This window comes from Echinops telfairi, unplaced genomic scaffold, assembly GCF_000313985.2.
Source record: "Echinops telfairi isolate 266 unplaced genomic scaffold, ASM31398v2 ScPeMD7_7;HRSCAF=31, whole genome shotgun sequence".
In the NCBI taxonomy this organism is placed as follows: Eukaryota; Metazoa; Chordata; class Mammalia; order Afrosoricida; family Tenrecidae; genus Echinops; species Echinops telfairi.
Window position 1 is genome coordinate 17,535,368 of NW_022103904.1, and position 11,718 is coordinate 17,547,085.

The 11,718-nt window shown below is 40.8% G+C and overlaps 1 protein-coding gene across 3 annotated transcripts in view; it reads right to left on the reverse strand.

Annotated features, from left to right (window-relative positions):
* UPP1 (uridine phosphorylase 1) overlaps window positions 1-11,718 on the reverse strand; it is a 37,691-nt gene that overhangs the window by 18,005 nt on the left and 7,968 nt on the right. For 2 of the 3 annotated variants that reach the window (XM_045286367.1, XM_045286365.1), the window contains exon 3: window positions 10,991-11,057. In XM_045286367.1, the coding sequence (XP_045142302.1) occupies window positions 10,991-11,037 (47 nt within the window). In that variant the 5' untranslated portion in view covers window positions 11,038-11,057. Of the gene's footprint in view, window positions 1-2,547; window positions 2,596-10,990; window positions 11,058-11,718 lie in introns of those variants that run through there. The other variant, XM_045286366.1, reaches the window with a different exon arrangement.

An 11,718-nucleotide genomic window follows, 5' to 3' on the forward strand; every position in this document is an offset into this window, starting at 1 on the left:
AAAAAAAAAAAAAGAAATTTAAGGTCCAACTTTAAATATCCCTCTTCAACTGTCTTATGCCTGCTTCCTAATTAATTCCCAGAGCCACACACGTTCCCCAGCAGGAAACATTCAGCGATAACTAACACATGCCACGTAAGACAGACATGGATCACTGTGCTCTGAGCAATCAGGCCCTTCTATCTCTTCCTTCTGAGTTTGGCTTTCTGCCCAGAACCCACCCAACATGTGTGCTCAGTCTGAGCCCTGGTGGTATTGGACTGCTGACTTCATGGTCAGTGGTTCAAACCCATCAGACACCCCAAAGAAGAAAGTTGAGGTAGTCTGCTCCCATAAAGACTCATAGTCTCAAAACCCAAACTGGCAGTTCTACTCTTCCCTATGGGGTTGATGCACATCGCAGTCAGCTCAATGGCAGTGGGTTTGGTTTTTGGTTTTCTAAGTTCATAAGAATGTTAACAAATGTTTAAAATAAAAAAGAAAAGAAAAGAAAAAAAGAAAGAGAGAAAGAAAGAATTAAAGAAAAAAGAGCAAGGGTCTCAGGTGCCTGGTTTTGGGGGATTCACTGTATAAATTAAGAATAACTGCACCATACAGAGGACAATCTGTACCCACCTATATTCCTGTTGAAGCAATGTTGCCAAATAAGTAAGCTCGCCAAACCCCACTAACTGAAGGGGGCTCTATCTCCAACTCACCGATAGCCTTAGACTTAAGGCTGAAGCTACACAGTGCGAGAAAAAGCAGATGACTGCTATAACAAGTGTATAGAACTGTCCGTCATCGGACTACCACATCCTTAGACAATGAATAGTATTGAACGTTTGCCTTAGTGCCAACCCTCTTTGTGTAAATAGTGTCCAGTCACTTAAGAATGTAATCTGTACAAGTCAATAATTCATGTATTATGGTTCGTATTCAGTCTACACTTGTATAATTTCCTTTTCTCAATTGTATTTTAAGTTCTTTATCATTGACTAAATTAATCGTTTGTAAAAGTATTGTAGACATTGCTATAGTTCGCATTGTCAGAGTAAAATATAACATCTGATTTGATCCCCCTTTTGACCCATTTAAAAGTTCTGTCAGTTAATTTTTTAAAAAGGGGGGGAGGGAGAGACACATGAATTCAGTCTCAGGTGAATCCCCTCTGAACATTAGACCAGGATGTGCATAGCCTCGCTCACACACAGAGTGCACTGAAAAGTGGATGAAGGCAGGTGTAGCTTAGTTAAAATCGAATACACTATTCCTTTTGAGCCATTTTAAAGTTATTCTAGTTTTCCATATTTACGGTTTTCTTTTCAACTAAGATTTTTCTCTATTTTATTTTGTTATTGTTGTTAAGGTTTTTTGCTCTCTGTGTTTTGTTTTTGTAGGTTTTTCAGTATATGAAGTCCAGGATGGGTGAATGTATAGTGACTGTCACTGGATGAATGGAGCCCACCCGTGTGGTTAGAGGAGGTTGGGAAGAAAGGGGGAGCTCATAACAAGGAATACAAGAACAGAGAAAATGTTCTAAAATTAATTATGGTAATGATTGTATGAGACTTCTTGATATGACTGAAGTATTGAATTGTATGATATTTGGATTACGTTCCAATAAAATTACTTATTAAATATACAGAGTATAAAAACAAAATGTTTATTAAATATATAATTTATTATAAATATGTTTTTTAAATAGAGAGTATGAGAAAATGATTGTGGTGATAATTGTGAAATTCTTCTTAATGTGATTGAATGATTAAATAAAACTTTTGAGGGGGAAAAAAGAGTTCATAAGAGTAGCTACTTTGCTCTGACTTTTCATGCCCTAAGCATCTTGCTCATAATTTTTACCAATATTTCAAAACTTAACTGAGAGTATACATTTCCCTATCAAACATACACACTGGATAATTATGGCCATTTATATTTTTCTTTATTTTAGCTTTGAGTTATTAGTTAAAATATTCAATAATTTTACATTTAATAAATTAATAAAACAATTAAATTTTAAAAGAAGTGATTTTATAAATAATAAAATCAACTGACTGATTTTAAATCATTGAGTATTAATATATTATCAACTAAGTTATAAATGAACACCTATATTTAATAGCTACTCCATGCCAATCATGATGTTAGACCTCTGAGAAAGCAGCTGTAAAACATGCCCTGCCTCTGAGAAGCTCCAAATGTAATAAGAAAAACAGATGGAAGCCGAGGTCAGGGGAATTATAGCACAGTGTTAGCTGCTCTACACAGAGATCCCTGGAGATATGGGTACTACAACAAAGTTTATTGAAGAAACCAGATAGTGTCCAGCTGTCAAAAACATTGCATCTGGAATCTTAAAGGCTTTTCTTCAAATTCTCAGTGATCTAAATGAGGTATTAAGTAAGTGCACATGGAAGAAGCACACCAGTTTATGTGATCCAAGGATTATAAATAATAAATCCAAACCCAAAGGAGGGAAAGAGAACAGAACCTAAATAGTGAACACCTGGTTTTACAAAGGTATGGATGCAGTGGAAGTCCAAAACTTACTCACAGGGTCCCCACCTGGACTCAGCCTCCAGCGAATCCCTCTGGCCATGGACCAGGAATGTGAGGAACCTGGTGGGTGTGCAGGAGTAGAAGGTTGCAAAACCAGCCAGGTTAAAATCTTAACCCTTATCATCTAATCTCCTTTGGGACCATTTAAAATATGTTCCGGTTTTAAATATTTCCTGCTTTCTTTTCAATTGGGGTTTTTCCTCTGGTTTATTTTGCTATTACTGTGTTGTTTTTTCAATTTTTGTTTTTGTGTGTTTTCCAGTATATGAAATCCAGAATGGGTGGATCTGGAGTCCATCTTCCCAGAGATGGAAACTGGAATAATGGCTTCGTTTGAGGGGTGGGGTGGGAGGGGGGGTGAGGTTAGAGGGAAATGGGGATCTGGTAGCAGTGGGCTCAGGAAGGAAGAAAATGTTCTGGAACTGATTGTGGTGATGATTGTGCAACTCTTTATGATATGACCTAATGATTGAAGTACATGATATGTGATTTATATTTCAATAAAATGATTGTTTTTGTTAGCAAATGGGTGAGTTCTGCTCTGTCACATGAGACTACCATGAGTCAGACTCAACATGACGAGACAACATAAACTGTACACATGGAACACATAAGAAACAGGATTCATATGGCTGATTCACAGTGGGAAGGACCTTTCTGTAAAAGGATAACCCATGCCCACCCGGGCAACTTGAAGCAGGATGGCATATTTGATGAACTTCATTTCTATAGAACTGGAACAATAAAGTCAGGAAACAGAGATGGAAGGTAGTCAAAATATAAGTTTGAGGAATTTCAGAGCTTGGGCTTGCGATGGGAGAGCTAGTGAAATGTTTTATGCAAGCAGACTATAAGTAAACACACATTTTAGAAATATCACTTTAGAAGTGTTCACCAAAGAATAGGTGGTGAGTAGACGGGTCATCTTCAGACCAGGCAAGAGGAGGATTTGAACTAAGGCAAGAGGAATAAGTAGAAAAATAAAATACGTAAGAAGATAAGACTCAATTGAACTTAAAAGGTCTGGTTTAATGTATCTATGAAATACAATGGTGTCTAGAGAACGAGTTCCGACATTGTCCACCATTATGTGTAAGGTTTTTGGTGGTTGATTCCTCAGGAGTGGATCACCAATTCTTTCTAACTGGTCTGTTCTTAGCTGGGGATATTTACTGAAACCTGTTCACTACGGGTGAACCTGCTGGTATTTGAATATTGATAGCATAGCTTCCAGCATCACAGCAACACTGAAGAAGGACAAAATGACACACAATATCGTGATAAACGGAGAAAAGATGGAAGTTGTCAAGGATTTCGTTTTCCTAGCATCCAGTTAATGTTCATGGAAGCATTTGGAAACCAAATGATGGATTGCATTGGGTGAGACTGCTGCACATCCATCTTTAAAGGACAAAGGTGTCACATTGAGGGCTAAGGAGCCCCTGACCAAGGCTATGGTCCTTTCAGTCACCTTATATGCATGTGAAAGTTGAACAAGGAATAAGGAAACCAAAGAAGAACGGGTGTGTTTAAATTCATTTGAATGGTGTTGTTGGCGAAGAAAGTTGAAAGCAACATGAGTTGCTAGAAGAAGAAACAAATCTGTCTTGGAGGCAATCCTCCCAGCGTGCTCCTGAGAAGCAAGGATGGAGAGATTTTGTCTCATGTTCTTCAGACCTGTTGTCAGAAGAGACCCCGAAAAAGGACATCTTACTTAGTAAAGCTGAGGTTCAGTGAAAAAGAGGAAGATCCTCCAGGTAATAGATTGACGCCATGGCTACTGCACCGGGCTCACACGTAACAATTGTGAAGACGGAGCGGGCGGACCAGTGTCTTGTTGTGTTGTTCACAGGGCTGTTCTGAGTTGGAGCCAAGTTGATGGCCCCCAACAACAACACGGACAGTGTCAGATTTCTGGCTTCCGTGACCGTTTTGTCCCCAGGCATGACAGAGAATCCAAGCATAGAGATTTAATAGACAGATTGGACCTACTGCTGAATGCACTGGTAGAAATGTGCTCTCGAAAAGGCAATTATCAATAGGGACTTGAAGCTGAGCACAAGTCTTGGTGTAATTGCTACTGGTTGACAACTGAATGCCTGGGAGAAAATGTGAGGGTCTACAGAGAAGCCATGCCTTGAAATACTAACTAGGGATAAAGCTAGACGTCAGCAACTAAGAAACTGATAAAAACCTTCTCTGGGGCTCCATACCTAATGGTTTCTAAGAAGAGTAGATGTATCAAACAATTAACTTAGATGGCCGCTCATGAAACTTGCAGAAAATTAAGTCTACAGGCAGCTACCCATGGCTCTAGTCCTCCTTTCCACTTACAAATTCCAGGCAGCGAATGCTGTTAATTCACCCCGTGAATGGCAAACTGCTAACACCGTCCACCTTCATCTCACCAGTCACGCTCCTTATTTATTTATCTCACTAACTACTAAAACGCATTTTTCCAATGCCACCGATAACTAACTTTTCATTTCTTAGTCCTCATTCTCCTGCATCTTTCTATAATATCCAACATCCTAACTAGTGTTAATTGTTCTTAAAACCCTCTATTTCTCTGACAATACCATCTTGGGGGGCCACACTGCAGCCCACCGACTGACCATTCGGTCTTCATTTTCTCTGCTTGTTTCTCATTGTGTCAAAATACAAGCCTGCTCTCTCTCCCCCTCATAAAAGCTCCCCTACTATGTTTCTCCAGATGCCACACATGATGACTCATCTCGGTTTTATTATAATTATTTCGATAACTAACATAATTATAATTATCTCCAGTATCAAAAATATTTGAAGCAAATAACCATGTCTTATTTATCTCCAAATCCCCACAACACACAGGCATAGGGTTGAAATGTTATGTTTTCTCTAAGATTTAGCACCCACAGCCTAGATCCCATAATTTATGGCTATCCCTTCTCATCCCTTAGCCATAGCCAATTGCTTTACCTTTTATAAAGCCCCTCTACTTTCCCCTCCTTCCCTATTCCCCTATGATGAGGCACAGATTGATTAGTGAACATTTATAAAGGACTGATATCGAAAGGACATGTAAAAACGAAACTAAAAGATTAAAGGGAAAGAGGCAGGAAGAGAGGGAGAGGACCAGGTGGCTGGTTGTTTTGTGGGAAAGTTTGGGGAGACCCACAGGCTTTTCTTCGGGTACATAGGGACCGCCTCAGAAACCGACAAGATAGTTCTACCAGCTCCTAGAGGGTCACCAAGAGTCTGAGTCACCTCATCGCCAGTGCGTTCGGTCTTTGAGTTTTCTATAAGGGAATGCTGCTGGTACACTGTAAGCTCAGGGGTCTCTGAGGATCTCATTTTCACTTGCATTGCTGCATCTAAGCAACGATGTTGTAAATTTTGCTCAGGAAGGCCCACTAACCTGCCCCAAGCACAGAAACCCACTTATCAGATGCTTCATACCACATTCTTCCCATGAAAACGTCCTGCTCTCCGTGTGTGTAGTCGGGACAATCCCAAGACTCCCAGAGAGCCTTTTTGATCTCTAGACCAATCTAAAACCCTGAAAATCAAACAGACACAGCTTCTTAAGCTGTTCTTAAGTTAATGACAATTATTTTTAATATAATTATGGTTCCTCTTCTCCCTTAGGATATTACAAACACACCTGTGTACGTCACAGAGCCACTGATGAGCAAGCAGCACTGGTGACAAAACAGGATGTGGTTACGGCAATTTTATTACTATTTCAAAACAGAAAAGCTCTCTTTTATCCTTAATTCCAGGAAGAGACAGAGAAGGAAACTGGGTGTAACTGAAAAACAAGAATGAGTGTAGAACTATGTAAACTTGATGTGTACCACAGCACATAGCAGATTGAAATGTGGTGACTTAGACATGTATCATAGCACACAGTGAACTGAAACAACAAAGTGACTTAAAGGATCTTAAAATCGCAAGTTGAAGAAGTATTATTTGGGAAAATATTTCTCTAGTCTATGCACAAATTTAAGTGATTTTCTTCTAGTTTTAGTGTATCACCTTATTCAACTAGTACACATTCCTTGAGCATTACATGTAAATATAATGCATGAGCATCAAACAAGCTTGCAATGCTAAGGGTTTGTCAGCAAGGAAAAGAAAACACTAGAGGTATTGGCCTCAGTACATATATTTATATGGCAGTACACTGATATAGTGGACAGACTTCCAGCCTCTGCTCATGCCCTCCCCCATTGCAAGAACACTTTGTTCTACCAACCTGGCATTCTGTGATGCTCACCCTCCTGGCACAATAACTGATGACAAAATGGATGCACAAGCAAATGTGTTGAAGAAAGCAGATGGTGCCTGGCTTTCAAAAGATATAGCATCTGGGGTCTTAAAGGCTTGAAGTTAAACATGCTGCCATCTAGCAGAGAAGCAATAAGCCCACATAGAAGAAACACACCAGCCTGTGCAGTCATGAGGTGTTGATGGGATCCGGTAACAGGCATCAGAAGACCCAAAACAAACAAATAAACAAGCAAAAAACGCATATTGTTGAGAATGAGGGGGATCAGAGCAGGGACCCAAAGCCCATCTGTAGACAATTGGACATCCCCACACAGAAGAGCCACAGGTAGGGATGAGTCAACCAGGGTGAAGTATAGCACCAATGAAACACACAATATTCCTCTGGTTCCTTGAGGCTTCCTCACCCCCAACTATCATGACCTCAGTCCTGCCTTTCACTGCAGTCTAGGCCGGAGCAGGTGCACAGGTACAAATAAGAGATAAGAGCGCACGACACACGGAATTTAGGAACAGGAATGGGAGTAGCGATACCAGGAGGGTGGGGGGAAGATGGGGAAAGAAGGGGAGGATTGGGGAACGGATTGCAATGGTTAACACATAACCATACCCACCCTCCACCCCCAGGGGGGATGAGCAACAGAAACCATAGAGGAAGGGAGACAGCAGATGGTGTAAAATACAAAAATAATTTATAATTTATCAAGGGACACGAAGTTGGGGGGGAGGCGTGATGGAGGGAAAAAAGAGGAGTGGATAACAAGCACTCAAGAGAAAGTAAATGTTTAGAAAAGAATGATGGCAACATATGTACAAATATGCTGTACATAATTGATGTATGGATTGTTATAAGAGCTGTAAGAGCCCCCAACAAAATGATCTTTTAATTAAAAAAAAAAAGACCAACTATTATATAAACTGGCCCAAATGTCTTCCTTGGTGTTAGTGCAGTCGAGTAGACCCCTGACTTACAGAACACGGCCCACTCCTACACCACACCCAAGGTTGGTTGTGAATCAGATCTTTCTGATTTTCAGTTGTGCATTGCCAGGCCTTTCTTCCTAGTCTGTCAGCTGTGCTGAAACCTGCTCTGAATCAAAGCAGCATGCAGGCCTTCAGGGACAGACAAGCGGTGACTGTCCAGAGGGTACACTGAATAGGAATCCAACTTGGGTCCTCCCAGAGAAACTGGGAATTTTATCACTGAAACACAACTCCCACTTCTTGCCTTACCCTCAGACCCTGTGACTCCATTTCTATTTTACAGAAAGAAATAAAATCATGTCTTCAGAGAGGTACTTATGAACAGAGAGCCAACCAGAGCCATGCCCTGGTTAAGATACAGTTCCCCTAGACTTCAAGGTAGCCGTGATATCAAGTTTGTTCTTGTTGGGTGCTGAGTTGTTTTGGGATCACTGACCTCCCTTGTGACTGAGTAGAACTGGCCCATAGGGCTTTCTTGGCTGTGCTTTTTACAGAAGCAAAGATCTTACACCCGCAGATCTACGGGGTGGGTTCAAATGGCTAACCTATTGACTGGCAGCTAAGAACTTAACTCTTTGCACCACCAAGGCTAGTAGGTATTAATTCATTTAGTGTTTACAACCACTATATATACTAGGTATTATTATTCCCATTTTAAAGGTTTGATAAGGAGTCCTGGTGTCCCTGTGGGTTAAGTATCTGGCTGCTAATTACATGGTCTACCTTTTAAAGATACCAGTTGTTTTGTGGGAGAAAGACGAGGCTGTTTGCTCACATAAAGATTTACAGCCTTATAAACCCACAGGAGTGTTGTTCTCTGTCTCACTGTCCTAGAAGGACAATGAGGGTCTAAACTTGAAGCCTATGGGTTTGAAGGTCTGAGGTCACATTCCTAATGAGAGGCCAATGAAGGGCTGTGCCCATGAGTCAGACTTCAAGAGCTCTTAACCACTACATTTAACTGTGCCTCCAAAGGCAGACATGACAAGAAAACAGTTTAAAACACAGTAATATGTATATACATATATATATATATACATACATAAGCACACATTTTAAACCTACCACCATCAAGCCTATTCCAAGTAATATAAAACTTGTAAGACGTAGTGGAACTTCCCCTTTGGGTTTCTGAAACTGTAAATCTTTATTGGAGCAGACAGCCTCATATTTCTTCCCCTGTACCATCAGAGTTCCTTAAGGATAATAATAGTTCAATAAAAAAGTTTTCTATTCAGGTTATGTCCAAAATTGCTATAATGAATACCAGACCGACGAGGGGGCAAGGGTTGGGTGGGGCTGTTCTTTGGATGTGCGAACACCACTGGAGAGTCCAAAGAGGTGTCAGAGAAGCCGCAGAAATTCCTGAGAATGTCTTAGAAGAACACGTACAAAGGAGACAGACAGGAAGACAGGTCAGCATCACAGAGCCCAAAAGTGGGGTTTCAGGCAGGTCTTGGCAAAATGTCATTGCCACTGAGTTGATTCTGACCCCTAGGACGGAGCAGAACTGCCACTGTGGGTGTCCAGGACAGGAGAACTCTAAGGACGTAGAAAGTTTTATCTTTCCCCCGGTATACAATAGAAGTGGAAAAGGGGCAGGATTTCCCAGGTAATACCAGCAGATGAGTAGACAATTGAGGAATGAGGAAGACTTAGATTCCCCAGGCCTAGATTGACAGATAAATTAGAAAATCGGTCAAATTAAAAATCCATATAAGAATGAGAATTAAGCCATTTTGTCACTGGGCTTGGTACCTTATCATTTGATCTCCTTTGCGATCCTTCATGGATTTGTGCCAGTTCTTAGTGTTTTCTGCCTTCATTTCATTTCATTGGGTTTTGTCTGTTTTGCCTTGTTATTGTTGTTAGTTGTACTGTTATTGCTATTATTATTTTAATATTTTTCTGTATATGAAATCCAGGAGAGGCGGACTGATGGAGACAGTGGCTGGACTGGCATTTCCTTGGGGGTGTGGTGGGAAAGGTTGGGGGCAGAGGGGAGCTGCGGATGGGAACAGGAATGAGGACGGTGTTCTAGAGCTGATTGTGGTGATGGGTGTGCGGCTCTTCTTGACGAGGTTGGGCTGATGAATTGTGTGGTGTGTGAATTGTATGCCACTAGAGCTATAAAAAAAGAGAGAGAAAGAAAAAGAAAATGTAAAACTGGAAAAATAAATGTATTGAATGGAGCACGTAAAGTATGTACTTTATTGTAATTATATTTCAATGACAAAAATAAATTAATTAAAAGGAAAAAGATTGAATGTAGTTATATAAGTAAACAATTTATTATTGGTTTTCGTGGCCATCAAGTGGACCCCAATGAATAGTGATGTGAAATGGGATTGGACCAGTGAGAGTCATAGGGCTTTCACTGATTTGCTGAAGCAGATCATCAAGGGTCCCTTCGTAGTCCTTAGTCAGGACACCCCACTGAACCTACTCAACAATGGCAGCACACAAGCCTCCGTCGACTGCCATGCTGAAAGGGCCAGCTGAGAACGGAGCCCGGTGCCCGTGGAAAGTGAGAATTCGACTACTGAGCCTTCACCGTCCTCTCCCTCTGTGACGATCTTATGCTTCAATGCTCATTTCTAAATTGTTATACAATAAAATGGACTTTTTCTTCTGGCGAATAACAACAGCAACAGCAACAAAGAGACGTTTTGTCCTGAGGAGAACAAGCTAGAATTATGGAAAACTGCAAAGAAATAAGGGGGGAAAGTTTGAAGATTTAGAACCAAGAAGGAACTGGTAAATGCATAGAAAATTTTTTGAATAATAAGAGTCATATATAAAATAAAACTGTCGTCGACCCAGTTTTAAGGGGTCCTGGTGGCCCTGTTGGTTAGGTACTGGGCAGGGATTCCAAAAGAAGGATGAAGCTGTCTGTTCCGAGAAAGATATAGTCTCAGCGACCCTACATAAGAGTCAGAATTGACTCTATAATGCCAAATTTGGTTTTTTATTGACCCCCATTTGAGTGTTGATCTGCCTAGTTCCGTAAAAGACATTACCAATAGTGCTCTAGCTACCAGATGCTCAGATGTTTAATCATCCTACTTGTGAGCCTTTAGTCTCTGTCATGAGGGAAAAACACATGTTCCTATATGTCACACTCTTAGAAAAATGCTTGCATGAAGTACGCACTATAAACACCATCCAACCAGACAGCAGTTGGACTCTGACTTACTTGCTGTGGTTTCCAGTTTCCTTTGTCTTGTCTCCTGCAGTAGCCATGCTTTAAATTGCACAGGACCCTGGGGGACAAACACAAGAGTGAACCCATTCAATAGGAACCAATGTCACAGAAGAGTCATTGAGGTCACACTTAAGAAGTGAACAACTCCAATGCAATAGTAAAATCCTTTACACACTTGCACTGTCGTCAGTTGCCGCCTAGTCAATCCTAGCTTATAGTGCCACCATTTGTGCAAAGGAGAATTGTGCTCCAGACCGTATTCAAGGCTGTGACCTCGCAGTAGCAGATCACCAGGCCTCCAGGTGGGATCAACTCAGCAACTTTTTGATGGGTAGGGTATTGCTTAAGCATTTAGGTTACCCAGGGACTCTGTGTGATGATGCTTTATATCCACACAAAGGTTTTCTATAATGGACCCAATTGTTACAGATTTAATTGTGCCCTTAAAAAGGGTATGTTAAATTTATACACCTGGGTCCTTGTTTGGAGGAGTTTTTCTTCGTGAATATTAAGTTACCATATATATATGGTAACTTAATATTCACGAAGAAAAAGTATATATATATATATATATATATTTAGCTTCCCTCTGTAATGGGGATGTCTACTGTAAGCTTGTACTCCCTGTTGGGTTGGGTTGTCTGGGACACAGCAAAGTGAAGTGGGAAGCAAGCAGGCAGGTGCATATGGATGATACGGATGCAAGGATCCAGGGTTGG